Here is a 22,862-nt window from a genome sequence, read left to right as displayed (position 1 = left end):
GGGTTAAGTATGAGTAAGAAACAAGTCTCATCCTATTAATGCAGACACATAATAATCACTCAGTAAATATTTGTTGACAACCTGACTAAAGTAGTTGATCAGAAAGTCATGTATCACTACACTGGTAAATACTAACAAAATAGATTTTAGAAAATCTTCTGGGTTGATAAAGGCAAATATTAAAAATGTTACGAAAATAATAAGTTTGAAGGCTGAGAACTTAAAAGTTCAGAAATACTATATATTTGTATTACCATGTCTGAAGAGCTCGTGTTCAAGAGAGTTTTTCTTCTCATCCTTGTACTTTTGCTGTAGAAATTCAATTCTGGGACACTCACACATACTTAGGCTGTTAGCAAGAATAACAGCTTCTTTTCTGAGAGGCAGCTGTAAAGAAAAAACAAAATCTGAGTAATTTTACAAAATTGACACGCCTTCAATACAGATGGTTTATTATTTTATGTTTACGTGTCTGGGCAAAGAAAATGCAGGCCAGGCTCGCTGAAAAGAAGTAGAAAACCTTCAGGTGCAACTCCATTCTGTAAAGCCATTCATATATTTTTAATTTATATGCAAACAGATTTATGAAAAGTGATATAAAACAATATTTGTTCCTGTAAAAGCAGCCAGAGTCAAGACTGACAACACCGTGTGGGGCAGGAGCTACAGTTTTACACGTTTTCAACGATACTCCACTAGTAATTGTGCAAATTCCAAAAAGAAAATCATGTGGGAATGAGAGATTACATCAGTGACATTTCTCATGTATATGATACATTTCATTGTGCTAAAGCATGGAAATCTTAGTTTTCATTGTGACTAGATTCATTTCTTGAATGTATTTTATTGGAAATATTCATATTACTTGTTGTGAAAGCAGTTCTAAAAAGCAAACAAAAGTCTCTATCTTTAGCAGTAAAAACAACTAGAGCTAAGAAATTATATGATCCCTCCAAGGAGAGAAGTAGAAATTGGCAAAGTCACGATTTAAACTCAAGTCTGTTCCTCCTTGTCACCATCTCAGAGTTTTAGAATTATTACTAGTTTAATGTTAGTAGCCAAATTATCCAGAAATATATCTTTTCTATAAATGCTAAATTGCCTATATATTTTTTCCTATTGAAACCTGTTATCCAAAGAGGTTTTTAAAAAATAAATACTAAATGTGGCTATATGACCACAAATTCCACATCCGAATAAGTAAAATTTTCTCAGATTTCCAATGAACATCACTAAATAATCCATTAGATACAAGCTATGTGCATGGCATTGTGAGGCTATAGCATGGTCTTGTCCCAAATAAGAGAGAGGAAGATGGAAACTGTGTCCAATAATTAAAAATAAAAGGCATCACAAGATGTGTCAGATAAGATATCCTTCTTTAACTGAAGTGATTAAGAATGAGCTTGTAGCGGTAACAAGACTGTGGCTAGTCTTCGAAGATCAGACATTATTCGAATAATCAGAAATTTTAACGGAAAGTGTTTTTAAGAGGAGATATATTAAGGTATAGAAACAGGGGTGATTGCCATCCATCCATGTATCCAACTATCCGATCATTCATTCATCAAATTTTTACCGAGAATCTATAAACGAAGTCCCTGCCCATGAAGACTTGTAGAAAAATGCACACAAATGATTACATTTTAATGTTATATTAAATGTGTTTAATATGTTATATTACATTTGTTAATGTGCTACAATAAAAATTCTCAATTGATCGCTGCTTAATCAACTTCCACTTAACCAATTCACAGGATTAAGCAATATTTTCCATTCTCTCTACAACTCATAATATAACTCATGGCACTTTTAAAAATACTGATGGTACTTCTATTCCACTCAGTCGTGTTGTATGCTCACTAAAAGTCAGTTAATTTTGTTCCTAAACTTGTTTATACTAATTGTATTTGTTATTGAAATTATGTACATTACATAAAGCAAGGAAATATGAGAAGGAATGAGAGTCGTTTCTATGAGAACTAAGTGGAAAGCTTCGGTAACGTTCCATAGAGGCTAATCATCACAAATGTCCATCCAACAGGTGTAGGGAAGGCCAATGCAAAAGTCTGTGGCAGCGAGGATCATACAAACTGAAGCTACACGGGTTCTCGCGCATAAAAAGGTAGACAAATGAATGCAAGTTTATATGTTTTAAGTTATACTAAAGGGCTGTGAGTAAATCCTTTGTTTAGAGTTCTCTGTTTTACTCGACTTTTGATAAACCTGTAAACTAGATAAGAGGGCTTCTACTGTTTGAGAATTCAGGAAAGGCTGCACAGAGGAGGAAGTCCTTGAGCTGAGACCTCAAAGATAAATTTGCGACAGGGAAAAAGTAGGAAAAAGCAATTCATCGAAGGGAGGCAGGGCATTGAGGTGTGTTCAGGAGAATCCTAAGTAAAGTGCCTACTTCATTTTGGGACATGTGGTATATTTGGTAAAAGGCAGGTAGACTGAAGCTAGATTGTGAGGGGCCTTGAATGCCAGGCAGAGGAATTTGGACTTCATTATCATAAGTAATGGGAAACTACTGAAGGTTTCTCATCATGAGCACAGTGTGATGTGCTCTATGAAAACAATGTTTTAGGAAAGATTACTTTATCTGTACTATTAAAGGTGGAAGGAATAGAGAGCAAGACCAAGGGCAAGGCTGCCTATAGGGGAAACTACTGGCAAAGATTAGAAGGAATGTTTGAAGCCGTGACAGGCAATGGGAATAGGGAGGGAAAGGAAGAATGAAGTGATAGAGTAAAGGAAGCATCACTGGAAATGGTAAACGACTAGGTGAAGGGACAATGGAAAAGGGAGTGGTCAAACATGATTCCAAGGCTTTGAACCTGGTCAGTGGAGGGAGTGACAGCGTTGTTAGTAGAAATAAGGAAAGAAATGGGGAGAGAGTTGCCTATGGGAAAAGATTAAAGTTTGGTTTTAGACATACTGTATAAGAAGATAAAGCAGACAAACCACACAGGAATGGCAGGCTGGGTGTCAAAGCAGAGACAGGGAGATGGGCTGGCTGAGGATGCACATTTTGGAGAAAGCCAAAATGGAATAAATGATACTCCCTATGGCTCTTGACCACGTCTTTGTGTATCAAAGAGGATATCTGATCTTTCCCACACCAGCCAGCCCTCTGCCTTACAAAGACACTGCTAAATTCTTCTAAACTGCTCACATGGCTCATCTTTTTAATCAAATCCCATCTACTAAATAATGCAGAACGTAAATATTTATCTTTACCCATTGTGTGCACATCATAGTATAGAAATCTAGTTGATCTGATCTACATGCTATCCAGTGATTTTTCTAGTCAATTCTATTCTCCCATTTTTAAGATCTCAACAATGAGAATAATTGATGGTATGTGGAGAGAGAAGGGCAGACTAGTAAATTTTAGTCTTGTGGTGTATTTAGAGGCAAGAGGAGGAACAAAAAGGACAGACAGGACAATCAGAAAAATAGGAGGATAACAATAGTATAATATCATGGATGCTAAAGGAGCGTTTCAAAAAAGAAAGGCAGTCGATAGTATCAAATGTTTCAGACAATAATGGTAAATTTGACCAAACACTTTCCATGTGCCAGAAACTGGTCCAAGAAGTGTTTTGGTAAATTTTAACACTACATTTTATTTATCTAACATATCCAAAATATTATCATTTCAACATCTAATCAAAGAAATTATAGTCTTTTTTCTGTTTTAAGCCTTTAACAACTGGTGTTTATTTGAAACTTTCAGCACGTCTCAATCCTGGCTAGTCACATTTCAAATGCTCAGCAGCCCATGTGGGTGGTGGCTGCTGTCCTGGACAGACCCGGGCAGAAGGCCCTTGGGAGGGCTGGAGGTAGGGCACCTCCTCTAGGAGCTGCAGGGGATAAGGCACAGCGTCTGGCAGGCAGAAAACATGCAGAAATGTTAGCTCCATCCTTCGCCCACCCTCTGTGCCCATGACGGTTCACAGTTCTCTGGAATGACCCTGAGCCCTTCACTCCGCCTTCTAAAGCCTTCACTTCCTCACCTCCTTCTGACTTCTCCTCGAGCAAGTACAGTGGGGGCACTCTCACCACACCATCTGCTGATGCCGCCGTCACCACGGGCCTCAGCTGTTGTGGTACCTCCCCCAGAAGTGCCCCTGTCATCTGCTCCTACTCCCTCCAATCCATTCTCGACTGAGCAGCTGAAATGCTTTTTTGGTGATATTTTTATTGTGATTAAAAATACATAAGGTAAAAGCTCCCATTTTAATGTGTAAAATTCATTAGCGTTTAGTACATTCACAGTGGTGTGCAACCGTCACCACTATCCATTTCCAGAACTTTTCTTAATCCCCAAAAGAAGCTCTGTACTCATTAAACAATAACTCCCCATCCCTCCATCCTCCCCATCCCCTGGTAACCTCTATTCTCCTTTCTCTCTCTTCCAATTTGCCTATTCTAGGTGCCTCATATAAGGGATATTGTACAATATTTGTCCTTATGTTTCTGGCTTCTTTCATTTAGCATAATGTTTTCAAGCTTCCTCCATTTTGTAGCATGCATTAGAATTTCATTCCTTTTTATGGCTGAATAATATTTTGGTGTATATACCACATTTTTCTTATCCATTTATCCGTTGGACATTTGAGGTGTTTCTACTTTTTGGCTGCTGTGAATAATGGTGCTATGAACATTGATATACAAGTGTCCAAGAACTTTCTAATGCATACCTCACTAAATCCTAACAACAATTCTGTGAAGTAGATACTATCTTCATTTTACAGATGGGAAGAAACAGGCCCAGAGAGGTGAAGTCATATAGCTGGTGAGTAGGATAGCCAGGATTTAAATGCAGCAATATTATCATTTTATGTGTGCCATGATGTGAAAGCACTGCTGTGTACCAGTGTGTTACAGCTGCCTCATCAACAGGGCAGAGAGCTGAGAGAGGTTGACTGGATATTTTGGAGCTCAGGAGTGACCAAGAATAAAGCAATATCAGCAGCAAGGTGGGGACAGTGAATTAGGTGGGGACGGCTGCAATAAAAGAGAAAAAGGGAAACAAGATCATAGTTAGAAAGCACAGCAGTGTTCAGTGAGTGGATTTTTTTCATGATGGAGAAAACCCTGACAGATTAAAGAAGTAGATTTTAAGATCATCAACAAAAGAATCACAACATTAAAGTCAGATGCCTTGAAAGATTAAAGAGATGGTCAGGCAGATAAAGTAATTAATGGACTCACTCTGGTATAATCCAAAGAAGGAAGATGCTGTACTTCCTGTGACAGCACTAAGCTTTTTGTGACACAGCACGTCTGCTATAAACATGGACAAAAGGAGTGAGAAGCCAACCACGCCTAACCAGTGGCAGGGCTTTATTCACTAGGAAGAAAGCATCATTCTGAATGACATTTTCTGCTACCTTGTTTGTTGCACTGTCTTTGAATCCTTTTTCAAGTATTTGTAGCAGATGTTTTTTCTTCACTGTAACTTCAGGATCAAAAACATAAAAAAGGCATTCCAGCATCTTTCGATAGCTCCTTAAGAGTAATTGAGACAAAAAAAGTTTGAGAATTGATTTCAAAAAAGCTTAGCCATAGATAAGATGACCGTATGTCCTGCTAGGATATTTCCCATTTACACTGCATGTTCCAGTGTCATTGTTAAACCTCCAACACCCTCAGGCTCAAAAAGACCCCCAATGTGGATACACTACGACGTCATTGTAGTCAAGGGAGATGCATAAAAAGGGGAATATTTACTAACAACGCGTATTTTCAATATTGGAAAACAGAAAGACTTCTTCACAAAATAAAATCAGACTTTTGTAAAAATATTCCTTATGGAATTTGACTTCTTACTCTGAATCATGTATATCTTCATTGTCCAAAAACTTCTGGAATTTCTCTTCAAATTTTAGTCTCAGAATACGGTTGTTAACTTTGATGACACGTTTTACTGTCACACCTGTAATACCATATGTTCTGAAGTCCCAGGTACAAAAACGTGATATAATTAACTCACAGCAGGAATTAAACCTATATGGGAATACAGAATACATACAAAGAAAATAACAGATTTTTCTTAAAATATTGAAGAACACAAAGTTACACATGATAAAAATTATAGCTCATGCTTTATGCTTTTTGCTAAAGATACATCATATAGTAGCTCTGTTTTGGTTCAAACTGGGCACACATTAAATCAATAAAAGAGACACTAAACTTTGAAACTTAAAAATAATGGTTCTTTTGTTAATTATTATATATTTGTTCTGACTAAAAGATACGCTGGTTGACAATCCTCCATTACTGAAACACTTTCTTTTTTGGCTTCAGTGAAACGATATGTTTCTGGCTTTCTTTTTATTGGCTGGTCCTTCATGGTTTTCTTTGTTGCTTCTTTTTCCCCTGACAGACTTCTAAATGTTGGATTGCCCCAGAAATCGGTCTTTTGTTCTCCTCTTGTTTCCATGAACACTATCCCTAGGTGATTTCATCTGGTCCTTTGGCAACATATAAAAATATATTTATATGTATACACACACACACACACACACACACACATACACACAATAAATTCCAACATTTTGTTTCCAGACTTTATCTCTACCCTACTTAGCCGGATATACCCAGATGTGGACATCCAACTGCCTACTTGATATGTTCACTCGCACATGTAATAGGCCTCTCAAACTTAATTCATCCAATACCTGCCCCTAAACCTGCTCCTCTGAGGGTTTTCCACCTCAGCATACAGCACCACATCTAACAGGCAGCTTAGGTTAAAAACCCAGGAATAAACTTGGCCTCCTCTTTTGCTCACCAATATCCAATTCTTTGCTAAGTCTGTTTGGCTCTACATCTAAAATACATGGTGGGTGGGGAGATAAGATTGATGGTGTTTAAGAGTACAAACCTGTACCGAGTAGCAAAAAAGCCACAAAGATCTAATGCACAGTATAATGAATATAGTCAATAATACTGTACTATAATGATGTAATGTGATAAATATTGCTTCAATGGCAATCATAATACAATATATAAATATGTCAAAGTAACACAATATATAAAGTTTAGAAATTGTAACATGTCAAATTTATCAAATAAAAAATACATTCTGAATATGACCCTATTTCATCATCACCAACGTTATTACCTTAGTTCAAAACATCACCATCTCTCAGCTGGACTATCGCAATAACTTCATAACTAGGGATATGGAAGTGAAAGAGGCAGGGTCCCTCTCTCATGCAGCCTATATTCCAAGGAAGTTGGACAAAAAACCAAAACATAAATGAAGTCATTCCTAAACTGATGACTGATTTGAAGAAAGAGAGGCTGGAGTATGGAGTGCAGTGGGGGTTACTTAACGTAGATCTTCAGTAAGATCTTTCAGAAAAGATGTTTGAGCTAAGAACTGAAAGACTCGGAGGGGCCAGCTATGTGAAGATCTCAAGATGACTGAAGTGCTCATTTACTCTCTGCTGCCCTCACCTGGCCATGTGCACAATAACTCTGGCCCTGTCTTAAACAGCACAATGTAGATTAAGACGAGATTGAAAAATGGATCAATCTGAAAAGGAAGTTAAGTGATCCTATATGGGATACATTGGCCTTTGATGAGATGTGTGGTCCCCACTGGCATAATCAACCAGGGCCTGAGCATGGGCGGACTAAGCTCACAGAGGTGAGCTTCCTGATGGGTGGTCTCTCCATAAAACTAACATCTGAGCTCCTAATTTAGAGCATTTGCCTTTCTCACTAGCAAAGATTGAGCCAGTGCAGCTAGGAGCTCAGAGCTCCCTCAGAGCTGAAAAGTGAGCTGCCCAAACCAAACTCATCCCAGAGGAGCTCACAGTCTGGTAGAGGAGACAGATACAAGCAGAGTTACAAGCCAGCACGATGCTACAATCGGTTCAGAGGTCTGCCTACACACCCACATCGTCATGTGCAGCGGGAAACCTACAGTCTCATACAGAGGGATCACTTTCTGGGCCTAAATCAGTCCAAGTCACCCCTAAATAACATGTGCTAGAACCATAGAAGCTCATTATTACTTGCACTCTAATTATTGTCGTTATTATTCTTGCACTCTGACAGAAACTGGCATTTTATGTAAATAAAGTTGTTGTTATATAGTAACAAAAAGGTAATTAAAAAGTACCCTTGAGGGTAATCAAGAATAGACGGAAGTGATAAATGGACGATACCTAGCTTCTCGTCTGATCCCCCGGAACGCAAGACCCAGGAATGGCAAAGGAAACTCATGACGCGCCATCCTTTCAAAGAGCTTTTCTTTGGGAACTCAGCAGCTGAGCCCTTCCTTACATGGAATTCTTAGGGCCCTGGAGATAGGGAACCCTGGTGCTAAGAAGACATGGGCTCTGTGCCACCTGGGCCCTAGAAGTAAAGCAATCCACTCACCTGACCATGTGGGGATGAGAAAACACCACAGAGTGCTGGAGTACTGCTGCAGGAGGGAGAATGGAGAAGTACCGCGACTGTCAGTACTAGCAGTACCTCAGAGGGGATGACAACTCACAGCACTGCTGAAAATGTGCCGCATGCACTGGGCAGCGTGACTACTGAGGTATATGCATTTTAGTCTGAACCTAAAATAATAACTCTCTACCACTTCATATAAAATAACATCTCAATCTGCTACACCTCTCCTTCAAGGAGTCCCATAGATGTAAAGGCAAAATTCAAACTACTAGCCCAGACTGCAAGACCCTTAAGGATCAGGCCTTGTCATGTGCAACTACAGGTAGTTCTCCAAATGTCTGTACTGTTTCCACACCCTTTCACACGCTGTTTCCTCTGCCTGGAAAGTCCTTCCTCTAATTCTTTGCATACTTAACTTTTATCTGTCCTTCAAAATTCAGATCAAAGCATGTCCCTCAAGTGTCCCCATTTCCAGAAAACTTTCTCTAAACCCCCATTCTGCTTTGATATTCACAGAGCTGGCCCCACCTACATTGTCCACACTTGCAATTATCCCAGAACTTATTACTGTTTCATTACCATCGTCTTCCATACCAGACTGCAGGCTTGATGAGAGCAGGCACTATGTCTTATTTGACTTTTACCCCTAGCACCTAGCATAGAGTCCAGCCCATGGCAGAAGCTCAGTGGATGGATGCTGAGTAAGTGAACAAAGTAGAAAAGATTCAAAGCTTAATATGACGCAGTCTGTCTCTTCATTGAGTTTATAAACCAATGGGGCAGAAAAAATAATGGGACCAGTACAAGCAAAACTGCAATAGAGAATGAGATAGGAGAGATACAACTCAGTGTTATGAAGATTCAATAATAATAATAATAATAATGATTATATGTGATGGAGATACAAGAAGATCTCTCACAAAAGAATGGTTCTAGATGTTGGCTTGCAGATAAAATAAGTTTTGACAGGCAGTGATGCAGTGAGGGTAAGGGAAGCAAGACATCCTGGGTGAAGGAAGCAGAACAAACAAAACCACTTACGGACTCGGTATGTTCTAAGAGCACTGAGGCACACACAGTTTGTCTGACTCCGAAGGGGTGTGAAAAGGAGTTAGGACAGTTTGGAGACCACACAGTGAAGGACACTGACAGTCATGGTGAAGAGTTTGAATGTAATTTGAAAGGTAACAGGTTGCTATAAGAGGCTTTTGTTTCGTTTTTAACAGAGAGCTATCTGTGTAGGAAGCATGCCAGCAGGGACCATATGCAAAACCATTTAGGTATCTTTACTGATTGATTAGCAAATCTGCCTACTGCATACAAACACTGTGCTAGATGCAGCAATAGCCTAAAAGAAAGGTTATCATGCCCTGTGTGCAGGTGATTTTGGTCACAATGGAGGAGAGAATAAATGCAAGAGACGTGGAGGAGAACCTGTGGTCTTGGCCTCATTGGATGTGGAGATTGAAGGAAAAATGGAGTCAAGGATGGCTTTGATGTTTGCTGAGCCTCCATCACTGAGAGGATGGTAGTGCCACGAACAGGATTGGGGAGTCAGAAGGAAGAGGTTGCTTGTGGGCAGGAAGAGGAAAACAAAAACATAAAACTTAAGAACTAAGTATTTTCACATTACCTTGTCTAATGCTAGCAGTAATCTTTAGTGGTAGATTTTAATTTTTCTCATTTTTACAGATGAAGTTCAGATGGGTTAAATAACAGTTTCAAGACCACACAGAAAGTTTTGCTGACTCTAACCCTACTGTATATTTCATTACTTCATGTTCCTTTTTGAATATGTTGAGTTTGCTTTGCCAGTTAAACATCCAGCTAGAAATGTCTAACAAGTAGAAATTCAGGGCTGGAGTAAAGGAGAGAGATTATAACTATAAGTAATTTTTGAAAATGCAGGAATAGAAGACACTGGCAAGGGAGAGTGTAAAAAGAAAATAGAAATTGTCTGAGTACAGAAACAAGAGAGGTGAAGTTACAAGGAAGGAATGGTTAACAGCATTAAGTACTGTAGAGGTTAGGAGAGTGAGGACCCCTCATTGCACTGGGTACCTCACTCTATTCAGTGGGACCTGAATTTGTGAGCATCCACAGCGGTGATACACATCATTCACTAAGATATTCAGTGACACAGAGAGCTGCCTACAAATGTTCCTAATATAGAAATGATGCACTCATTTAGCAAAGTAGAATGGATATATTTTTAAATGGCTGGAGCTTAATAAAGTCTATTCAAATGTACTTCAAAATCCTAAACAAGGGTTTAATAAATACTGCTAACTGACTTGCTAACTTACACCAATATCAGTATAAAATAAAAAGTTTATCTGCTGTAGCTCCATGAAATAGTACAGCATGAAATCTTTATATATAGCTAATTACTGAAAATCATTATATATGCAAAAGTGAAACTGTTAAATGAGTATCAGTAAAGTGATGTGGAAATGTCAATTAGTAATCTATTGAGCTATCCATCCAGCCAGCCCTGTGCTAGATGTTACGATTTATAAGGCAAATGAAACATTATATTTGTCTCCAAGGAGCTTACAGAGGCATTTATACATTATTTTGTGGTGCTTTAAAGTTATTTCTTTAAATTGTAAATGCCCTGTATCTATAATCAGGTTGAAAGCTTCTCAAGCACAAGGGCAGCATCTTTGAGGCTGTGGAGCCCCCACTTGATAAATGTTGTCTGATATCAATGGATAACACAATTGGGAATACGTAGGTAAATAATAGGAATCTATAATGACAATGCTATAGTGGCAACAAGCAAATCTCTGTAAAAGAGGGACTTTTTTAAGACTGAAAAATACAGCCCTTTTATTTAATGAAAGAAATGAAGCTAAGGAATATTGAACGATATACAATTAGAAATCTGCAATGCTCTATTGCTAAAGAAATAAACAGGAGTGATGTCAGCAACGTGGCAGATGAGCTGTTCCCTTTGTCTCTCCCCCTCTGAATTACAACTAAACAGACATCCACTGACCCATACAGCACAACAGGATACCTGAGAGACCCATGCAGCTATACATCTGAAGATGGATGGACTGGGTTTCTGGGAAGCAGTGGAGGTAGGTGGGTGCTCCTGTCCTTCTCCCCCAGCAGCAGCAAGCCGGGTCACAGGTCCTTTTACGGTGGCCGGTGCTACTCTAAGAGGAGGCGGGGACAGCCCAGACTGTGGGCGAATGCTATCCTGGCCCACGGGAGTGCACACTATGCTGCTGCAGCAGCACCAGTAGGAACAAGCCTGAGCGCAACTGTAAGCGGAGGCAGCAGCAGCCGTGTATGTGCGCATAAACACTACCCCAACCTGCGGGAGCACCCACTGTGCTCCTGCAGCCCCAAAGGATGGCCCCAGCTCAGACCCTGAGAAGAAGCCCCATCCACCGAACACAGCGGCCCATGTGACTGTCAGTCAAGGTGGTGGCAGCCCAGCACACATGCGAACACCATCCTGGCCTGTGGGAGCACCCATTGTATCCACACACTTCTAGCAGATGGGGAGGGATCAGAAACACAGCTCCTGCTTCCCCCCAGTGGCAGCAGGTGGTATCTGCAACCTGATACTACCACAAACGTGCCAGCAAAGGATTAGTTCACCAAACGCCATGAAAAACTACAGTAACAATTTAGAGCAGAAGGAATATGACAAGTCTCCAGAAACCAACCCTGAAATCACAGAAATTTACAGTCTAAATAACATAGAATTCAAAATAGCTGTCATAAAGAAACTCAGTGAGTTACAAGAAAACTCAAAAAGAGTTCAGTGAGCTCAGGAATAAAATTAACGAGCAGAAGGAATACTTCACCAAAGAGATTGAAACTATATATAAAAAAAAACCCAAACAGAAATTCTGGATATGAAGAACACAATTAATGAGATAAAAAATAATCTAGACTCCTCGAAAAATAGAGCTGACATTATGAAGGACAGAATTAGTGATTTAAAGGATAGAAATATAGAAATGCTTCAGGTGGAGGAGGAGAGAGAACTAAAATTTTTTAAAAATGAAGGAATTCTTTGAGAAATATCCAAATCAATTAGGAAAAGCAATATAAGAATTATAGGTATTCCAGAGGGAGAAGAGGGGAAGAAAGGAGCAGAGAGCTTGTTCAAAGAAATTTTAGCTGAGAACTTCTTAAACCTAGGGTAGGAACTGGACTTACAAATACATGAGACCGATAGAACTCCTAATTACATCAATGCAAAAAAATCTTCTCCAAAGCATATAATAGTAAAACTGGCAAAAGTCAGTGACAAAGCAAAACTCTTAAGGGCAGTAAGGCAGGAGAAAATAATCTACAAAGGAACCCTTATCAGGCTTTCCGCAGATTTCTCAGTAGAAACCTTACAGTCTAGGAGAGAGTGGAAAGATATATTCAAAATCGTGAAAGACAAAAACTTTCAGCCAAGAATACTCTATCCAGTGAAACTATCCTTCAGATATGATGGAGAAATAAAAACTTTCCTAGATAAACAAAAGCTGAGGGAGTTCTTTGCCATTAGACCTCCTTTACAAGAAATGATAAAGGAAGCCCTCATACCTGAAATGAAAAGGCAAAGGTGTACAAAGCTTTGAGCAAGGAGATAAACAGACAAAATCAGAAAACTGCAGTTCTCTAACAGAATAGGTTAGAAAACTTTGAATTATAACATAAAAAGATAAAGGGAAGGAAAGCATCAAAAATAACTATAAACACTTCAATTTGGCACAGATTCACAACACAAAACAGAATAATTTGTGAGCACAATAACTCAGAAGGGGACAAGGAAAGGGATGGAATCTACTTAGGCTAATGGAGATAACAGGCTATGAGAAAATGGACTACCTCATCTACAAGAACTTTTATACAAACCTCATGGTAACCACTAAATGAAAAATCAGAACAGAGCCACAATTCATAAATAAAGAGAAAACTGAGGAAACCACCTCAGAAAACCACCAAACTGAAATGGCAGTCAGAAATAAAAGGCAAGAAAAACAATGGAAATATAGAACAACCAGAAAACCAGAGACAAAACGGCAGTATTAAGCCCTCATATATCAATAATCACTCTAAATGTAAATGGATTGAATTCTCCAATAAAATACACAGAGTAGCTGGATGGATTAGAAAACAAGACCCAACAATATGCTGCCTCCAGGAAACACTTCTCAGCTCTAAAGACAAACAGGCTCAGAGTGAAAGGATGCAAGATGATACTCCAAGTAATTGGTAAACAAAAGAAAGCAGGTGTTGCCATACTTATATCAGACTAAGCAGACTTCAAGATAAAAAAGACAGTGTGAGACGAAGAAGGGCAGTATGTAATGATAAAAATTACTTTCCACTAAGAGGACATAACATTTATGAATATATGTACCTAACACAGGGGCACCAAAGTATACAAAGCAAGTATTAACAGACCTAAAGGGAGAAACTAACAGTAACACAATAGTAGTAGGCGACCTCAACACCCCACTTAAATCAATGGATCCAGACAAACAGTCAACAGGGAAATAGTGGATTTAAATGAAACACTTGACCAGATGGACTTAGTAGATGTATGTAGAACATTCCATCCAAAACAGCAGAACACACATTCTTCTCAAGTGCACATGGAACATTCTCAAAGATAGACCATACGTTGGGAAACAAGGCAAGCCTCAATAAATTTAAGAAGATTGAAATCATATCAAGCATCTTTTCTGACCACAATGGTATGAAACCAGAAATTGGCTACAAGATGAAAGCTGAAAAAGTCACAAATATGTGGAGACTACCAACATGCTACTGAACAACCATTGGATCGATGAAGAAATCAAAGGAGAAATTAAAAAGTACCTGGAGACAAATGAAAATGAAAATACAACATACCAACTCTTATGGGATGCAGGAAAAGTGCTTCTAAGAGGGAAATGTATGGCATTACAGGCCCACCTCAACAAACAAGAAAAATCTCAAATAAGCAATCTTAAACTACACCTAACAGAACTAGAAAAGGAACAAAGCCCAAAGTCAGCAGAAGGAGGGAAATAATAAAAATTAGAGCAGAATTAAATGAAATAGAGACTGAAAAAACAATAGAAGGGACCAATGAAACTAAGAGCTGGTTCTCTGAGAAGATAAACAAAATTGACAAACAAACCCTTAGCCAGATTCACCAAGAAAAAAAGAGAAGGCTCAAATAAATAAAATTTTAAATGAAAGAGGAGAAATTACAATAGCTACCACAGAAATACAAAGGATTATAAGAGAATGCTATGAAAAACTACATGCCAACAAACGGGATAAGCTAAAAGAAAAGGATAAATTCTTAGACTCATAAAACCTCCCAAAAATGAATGAAGAAGAAATAGAGGATCTGAATAGACCAATCACAAGTAAAGCGATTCAAACAGTAATCAAAAACCTCACCCAAGACAAAAGCCCAGGACCAAATGGCTTCTCTGGAGAATTCTACCAAACATTCAAAGAAGATTTAATACCTATCCTTCTAAAACTACTCCAAAAAAATGAAGAAGGTGGAATGGTTCCTTATTCACTCTATGAGGCCACCATTACCCTGATACCAAAACCAGGCAAGGACATCACAAAGAAGGAAAATTACAGGCCAATATCGCTGATGAACACAGATGCAAAAATCCTCAACAAAATATTGGCAAACTGAACACAGCAATATGTTAAAAGGATCATACACCATGATCAAATGGGATTTATACCAGGGATGCAAGGAAGGTTCAACATCTGCAAATCAATCAATGTGATATACCACACTAACAAAATGAGAAGTAAAAATCACATGATCATCTCAATAGATGCAGAGAAAGAATTTGACAAGATCCAACATTCATTTCTGATAAAAACTCTCAATAAAATGGGTCTAGAAGGAAAGTAACTCAACATAATAAAGACCATATATGACAAACCCGCAGCCAACCTCATACTTAAGGGTGGCAAACTGAAAGCCATCCCTCTGAGAACAGGAACAAGACAAGGGTGCCCACTTCACCACTCCTATTCAACATAGTACTGGAGGTTTTGGCCAAAGCAATCAGGCAAGAAAAAGAAATAAAGGGTATCCAAATTGGAAAGGAAGAAGTGAAACTCTGACTGTTTGTGCATGACATGACTCTATATATAGAAAACCCTAAAGAATCTATCAGAAAACTATTAGAAATAATCAACAACTACAGCAAAGTTGCAGGGCACAAAATCAACTTACAAAAATCAGTTGCATTTCTATACACTAATAATGAACTAGCAGAGTGAGAAGTCAAGAATACAATCCTATTTAGAATCGCAACAAAAAGAATAAAATATCTAGGAATACATTTAACCAAAGAGGTGAAAGACCTATGCACCGAAAACTGTAAGACATTATTGAAAGAAATTGAAGAAGACATGAAGAAGTGGAAAGATATTCCATGCTCATGGATTGGAAGAATAAACATAGTTAAAATCTACAAATTCAATGCAATACCAATCAGAATCTCAATGGCATTCTTCATGGAAATAGTACAAAGAATCCTAAAATTTATATGGAACAACAAAAGACCCTGAATAGCCAAAGCAATCCTGAGAAAAAAGAACAAAGCTGGAGTTATCACACTCCCTGATTTCAAGATATACTACAAAGTGACAGTAATCAAAACAGCATGCTACTGGCACAAAAACAGACACACAGATCAATGGAACAGAACCGAAAGCCCAGAAATAAAACCACATATCTATGGACAATGAATCTTTGACAAATGAGCCAAGAACATAACAATGGAGAAAGGAAAGTCTCTTCAATAAATGGTGCTGGGAAAACTGGACAGCCACATGCAAAAGAATGAAAGTAGACCATTATCTTACACCATACACAAAAATTAATTCAAAATGGATTAAAGACTTAAATGTAAGACTCGAAAACATAAAACTCCTAGAATAAAACACAGGCAGTACACTCTTTGACATCGGTCTTAGCAGCATCTTTTCAAATACCATGTCTACTCAGGCAAGGGAAACAAAAAAATAAACAAATGGGACTACATCAGACTAAAAAGTTTCTGCAAGGCAAAGGAAACCATAAACAAAACGAAAAGACAACTCTCCAACTGAGAGAAGACACTTGCAAATCATATATCTGACAAGGGGTTAATTTCCAAAATATATAAAGAACGATACAACTCAACAACAAAAAAACCAAACACCTAGCCAAAAAATGGGCTATGGGCTATGAACAGACATTTTTCCAAAGAAGATACACAGATGGCCAACAGGCACATGAAAATATGTTCAACATCATTAATTATTAGGGAAATGCAAATCAAAACTACAATGAGATATCGCCTTACACCAGTCAGAATGGCTATAACTAACAAGACAAAAAATAATAAATGTTGGAGAGGATGTGGAGAAAAAGGGCGGTGCTTGTGGGAAGGCAAACTGGTGCAGCCACTATGGAAAACAGCATGAAGATTTCTCAAAAAATTAAAAATAGAAATACTATACAATCCAGCTATCCCAGTACTGGGTATTTATGCAAAGAACTTGAAATGAACAATTCAAAGAGATTCATGCACCACAACGTTCACTGCAGCATTATTCACAATAGCCAAGACGAGGAAGCAACCCAAGTGCCCTCAACTGATGAATGGATAAAGATGTGGTGTATATATACAATGGAATACTACTCAGCCATTAAAAAAGGACAAAATCATCCCATTTGCAACAACATGGACGGACCTTAAGGGTATGATGTTAAGCGAAATAAGCTAGACAGAGAAAGATAAACATGGCATGATTTCACTCACATGTGGAAGATAAACACATGGATAAAGACAACAGATTAGTCGTTACCAGAAGGGTAAGGGGTCAGGGGATGGGTGAAAGGCGTAAAGGGGCACATATATATGGTGATGAATAAAAATTAGACTATTGGTGTGAGCACAATGTAGTCTATACAGAAACTGATATATAATAATGTACAGCTGAAATTACACAATGTTATAAACCATTATGACCTCAATAAAATAACTGAAAAAAAAAAGAAATAAACAAAGGTTATTTTGATAGAAAACCTTTATAGTTGAGTTCTAGCTCTACTCCAGTACTTTTTAAATACTAAACCATTGGCTTTAAAAATATTAATAAAAGAGAAGTCAGTGTTTACATAACCATATATGTAGCACACGGACCAGTTTAAAGCAATTTGGCAGTTTTTTTCTTAACATTTGCATAAGATTAGAGCTAAGGTGGCCAAACTTGTAGTTCGTTAAAAGTAAAAAACAGTCCTTGAAATTCTGCTAACATATATATGATTTTCTCCTTAAAATGGATCAAAGTTATTCTTATGAAAACCAAGTAAACAATTGTTAATGCTTACCAAAATCCATCAAAGCTATCTAATTTACTATTAGGCTGGCATAGTTACCTAAATGGCTTTTTAGTCATTTTGCTTTTACGATTTTTTCATTAATCTACCTGCTTTATACAGAGCTTACCTTGCAATAAGTAAAAAAGAAACAGAAATAATAAAAAACAATTCTGTTTAGGTTGAGTGAATATAAATGAAAGACTAAAAAAATTATCCATGCATCCGACAGAGAGATACCTTTCAATTTCTGCACTTGAAAGATCAAGGTCTCTGCTTGTTTACGTGGGAACTGGGATGAACATCCTTTCTGTCTTTGTGCGTAAACATCAACTATTGTGGTGAAGCAAACAGTAGGTGAGCGCTGGGCAAAGGGATGTATTGATACAAAAGAAAGTATTTTAAAAGGTCTCTTTCTGCCTTGGGCAAAGCTTCTCACACTTTTCCTCAAAGTAACCCCAAGGTCCCTGAGAAGCTTTTACTCACAGAGGTGAGTAAAAGCCACATATAACAGGAACCGGGGGCTTGGTTTAACGTCACCCACAACAGCCACACATTTTTCTTTCTAAAAAGTTAATGCAAATTTTGCATTGTATTCCATAAAAATCTGTGTTTGTTTCAACACGGACTGAGTAAAATCATCCTTGGGTGACACATCAGGTCCATTGCATAGCTTTACGTGTTTCCTGCTTTTGCCACACGTCCATGTTTGCAGTTGCTTCTAAGGTTCCAGGGTGATCTTTGGCTTATTCATGGCCTTCTCAATTTTGAGGAAATGATTGTAGAAATGTGAAAGTTATAATTAGTGATATTTTTCTGCAAAGGTTTTCTTTCTTTCTTTTTTTTTTTTGAGGAAGGTTAGCCCTGAGCTAATATCTGCTGCCAATCCTCCTCTTTTTGCTGAGGAAGACTGGCCCTGAGCTAACATCCATGCCCATCTTCCTCTACTTTATATGTGGCACACCTGCCACAGCATAACGTGCCAAGCAGTGTGTGGGTCTGCACCTGGGATCTGACCCGGTGAAACCCTGGCTGCCGAAGCAGAACTTGCAAAACTTAACCACTGTGCCACGGGGCCAGCCCCCCCTCTTTTTTTTCTTTTTATGGATTTTGTGTGTGTGTGTGTGTGTGAGGAAGATTGTCCCCGAGCTAACATTTGTGTCCATCTTCCTCTATTTTGTATGTGGGATGCTGCCACAGCATGGCTTGATGAGCAGTATGTAGGTGTGCACCTGGGATCCGAACCTGCAAAGCCCAGGCCGCTGAAGCGGAGTGTGCAAACTTAACCACTACACCACCCGGCCAGGATCTTTCTTTTTGGTTGTATCCTCTAGTTGAGGCAACACAACCACTTCCTTGTTTCTACCAGCTGGCCTTGATTCTGAAGTGTGGATGCTACTTCCTGCTTCTGTTTCTGGTGGCTATTTCCATTTCTGTCTAAATGGACTTTTTACCTGAATTCCTGGTTTATTAAGTGTATGCCTTATTCTAGCTTGTAGAGTCTGTGTGCACCCTGACTCTAGCTAGCGCTAGACAACTGGTTTGACTTTGACCATGGACCCCCAGGACATTTACTAGGCAGCCTCCTCCGGTGTTTACAACCTGCTGTTGCCAATCCTGCTTTGCCATTCCTTCTCTGATCTAGCTTCTCACCCAATATTCAGAATCCAGAGCTATAGCCAGTCCGGAAATAAACAGTATAAACATACATAAAATTAATACTTGACCGTAACTTCTAAATTATATTCTGCTCTTGGGCTAAGGGAAATTGGGTAAAGAGCAATGAAATACCATTAGGATGTCTCAAGATACTGCCATGTATCTCATGGTAGTAGCGTAAAAAGAGAAATGTATAGGTGGTAAAGTAGGTGTCTGCCAATTTTCAGTGGATGAATATTTTATATGAAAAATGTTTTGAAAATGGGACATTTTAAGATTTTTATAAGTTGATATTTTGGTTGATGATCCTAAGCACTTAAAATTATCTTTAAAGCTATAACTAAACTTCAAACAGATTTACCAGTCATCAGATCGAGTGCCTTCTTCAAAGTGGATATTTCCTACAGTCTCCAACTCAATTAACAAAAATGGTATCAGTAAACCATGACTTTTCTTCTTTTGCTTTACTTCAACACGATAAATTGCTTCAATTCTGTTCAAGAAAAAAATATATAAAGCTATTAAAAACACAGCATTAAAATTCATGGTAGAGTTTTTAAAAACCGATGTTAAAATACAAGACTTTTGTCAATAGATAAAGAAAGCTTGGTGTTAACAGTTAAACCAAAAAAAGACATTCTATTCTTGGCAATTAAAATCCGCCTAAATTTTGTCAAACTCAGAATTAAGTGAAGGTTAGAAGACTCTCCTGGCTTCACCACTCATGGCTCTCAGATCTTAGACAAGTCACAACATTTGTATGCTGCCATTTCTCAGTAAAATGGCAATACTAATAATATCCACACCCGAATAGGATTTTTTGAGGGTTATATGCAAAATACAGGCAAAGCTCTTAGCAAAGAGTTTGGCACAGAGCAAGAACTCAGTAAATGTTAGTTATTATTTTGTTAGTATTATTACAGGGCAAACTAACTCATCCACTTAGTACCCTAGTAAATAAAAAAATTCACAGTACTTACTAAGTCTTCTTGCTTTATATTTCTAGTTATACTCAACCTAAGTTTATTTCTACATGATTCCAGACAACTGTGTATGTGCTTTGCCTGGTCTCATCTAATGTCATGAGTTTCTGCACCATTAGTAGTTAATGTTAAAAAAAAAACTACTGTTTTCAGTTTGCAGAAACTAGTGGTGTGACAGGAAGCCATCCAGGGGAAGTTACTATTTCTTTTCAAGTATTGTCTCTGTTAAACTATATGCCAGCTTTGAATCCATGATGCCTATCTCTACTAGGAACTGGACTAGAAACACATTTCATATTTTACTCCATGCTATAATTCTTTTCACTCCTGAAGAAGGGAACTGAGCTCAACTGATGGCCCAGAACATTCTATTCTCTCATGTTTCAAATTTGAACAACTAGATAATTCATTAAACATACTCATCTAATTTTTTGTTCCAGAATGTTACCCTTTCATTCAAGGCATTTAGTTTGGTCAATAGCTTCTGTTGAAGACTTGGTTCTTCTGTGACACTTTCACAGTTCTTTGATTTTTCAAGCTCAGTTACTTTACTGCTATTGGATCTATCATTGTGCCCTTTGCCAGATCCCTTGAGTTCAGCCAGTTCCCGTTCCAACTGTTGAAATCAATGTACCAGAGAGCAAAAGCTTTTAGTGGAATCTATTAAATATATAGTTAATTTAAATTAACAAAGTAAAATCTAGATAATAAATAGGCCAAACTCCATAAAAACATGGCAACCTTGTGATTATAACCTTGGTACAAGTTCAGTCAGCCAATTTCTCTTGACCAAGTGAAAGACAATCTTAAATACTTCAAACATAGCAGTTCTCTCAATTGAAAATGAGAAACGAAAAGAAATAGATTTTTACATATTACTGATGAGTTTGCTCTATCAAAGCCAAAATAAAATTATAATAAATGCTTGTTTCGTTACAAATAAACTAATGTGACTTTTATCACACATACTTTTCAATTTTTCAATAACCTTGGTATTTGGGGGAAAAACCATAAAAAATACACAAAAGCATGTATAAAGGGGTGCACATTTTTCCTTATGCCTCAGTCTCCTATATGGCTCAGCACAGCAATATCTTTATTTAAAATTTTGACACTTGGGTTTTTTTGGTTCATAGCAGACTTTTGCATTCATTTGTATTTTTTAAAATATACATTAAATAGGATTTATCTTGATTACTGAGGTTTTGGGCCCTCCCTCAAATTTTGGGCCCAGGGCGAGTGCCTCACTTGCCCAAATCCCAGACTTGTAGGATTTCAAGATAAACTGTACTGTCCACAGAGAAGTGTATACAAACAGAAATGTACTAATTATCTGTGGTCCCTCGAGAATGGCTATATCCAGCTATTAAAAAACAAATTAAGCTTATTTATAAACATGTCTGTAGCTTATATAATCTATAGCTATTATTTTTCATGTTTTCAGGTATTACTTAATACATTCATTTGCACATGAAAATGGCAAATGTAAAATGATTTCCATATACTGGCTCTTCTGTGATTTTTATTCAAATAAATCATTTAAATTTTGTTAATGTTTTATGTTAAGAATATCTTTCTGATTATAATATGAATTTAAACCTGTTCATTTTAGAAACCATATTAAATATATTTAAGACTTAGCTTTTAATGCCGACATAATATTCTATCTTATCTTTTCTTTTTTTTTTTTTTGAGGAAGATGAGCCCTGAGCTAACATCTGCCATCAATCCTCCTCTTTTTGCTCAGGAAGACTGGCCCTGCGCTAACATCCGTGCCCATCTTCCTCTGTTTTATGTGGGATGCCTGCCACAGCATGGCTTGACAAGTGGTGCATAGGTCAGCACCTGGGATCCGAACCGGTGAACCCAGGGCCGCTGAAGTGGAAAGAGGAACTTAACTGCTGCGCCACTGGGCTGACCCCCATAATATTCTATCTTAAGAATGAATGATTCTTCTTCTCTTGTTAAACATTTAGTAGTTTCCAATTTTTTGTTATTAACAGTGCAGTGATGAATACCCTTATATATAAATATTTATCCAAATATCTTTAGAAGAGAGTGCTAGAAGTAGATTCCACGGGGTCAACGGCTATGAGCATTTTTAGGCTGTTAATACAGTTATTTGTTGCTAACAATGGGGATAGTTCTGAGAAATGCATCATTAGGCGATTTTGTCATTGTGGGAACATCACAGAGTGTACTTACACAAACCTAGATGGTATAGCCCACTACACACCTAGGCTATTTGGTACTAGCTTATGGGACCACCATCATAAATGCAGTCCGTCGTTGACCGAAATGTCATTATGTGCCGCATAACGGTGTATATGACCCAAATTACAACACCATCAGTGGTGTAATAGTGTCACACCCATCTTCACCAGCCTGAGTGCTATCAAAGCATGTGTTATGCTTTGACAACTTTATAGGTGAAAATG

The 22,862-nt window shown here is 37.9% G+C and overlaps 1 protein-coding gene across 4 annotated transcripts in view; it reads right to left on the bottom strand.

Moving 5' to 3' along the window:
* The window catches only part of LRRC9 (leucine rich repeat containing 9), a 114,194-nt gene that overhangs the window by 65,136 nt on the left and 26,196 nt on the right, over window positions 1–22,862 (bottom strand). For all 4 annotated transcript variants that reach the window (XM_046646985.1, XM_046646986.1, XM_046646987.1 and 1 more), the window contains 5 exons: window positions 20,844–21,040; window positions 19,803–19,934; window positions 5,839–6,015; window positions 5,400–5,517; window positions 255–387 (listed from right to left, as the gene is read on the bottom strand). In XM_046646985.1, the coding sequence (XP_046502941.1) occupies window positions 255–387; window positions 5,400–5,517; window positions 5,839–6,015; window positions 19,803–19,934; window positions 20,844–21,040 (757 nt within the window). The remainder of the gene's footprint in view (window positions 1–254; window positions 388–5,399; window positions 5,518–5,838; window positions 6,016–19,802; window positions 19,935–20,843; window positions 21,041–22,862) is intronic.

This window comes from Equus quagga, chromosome 20, assembly GCF_021613505.1.
Source record: "Equus quagga isolate Etosha38 chromosome 20, UCLA_HA_Equagga_1.0, whole genome shotgun sequence".
Taxonomy (NCBI): Eukaryota; Metazoa; Chordata; class Mammalia; order Perissodactyla; family Equidae; genus Equus; species Equus quagga.
The sequence above is the reverse complement of the archived record's forward strand: the minus strand, read 5'-3'. Positions and strand labels throughout refer to the sequence as shown.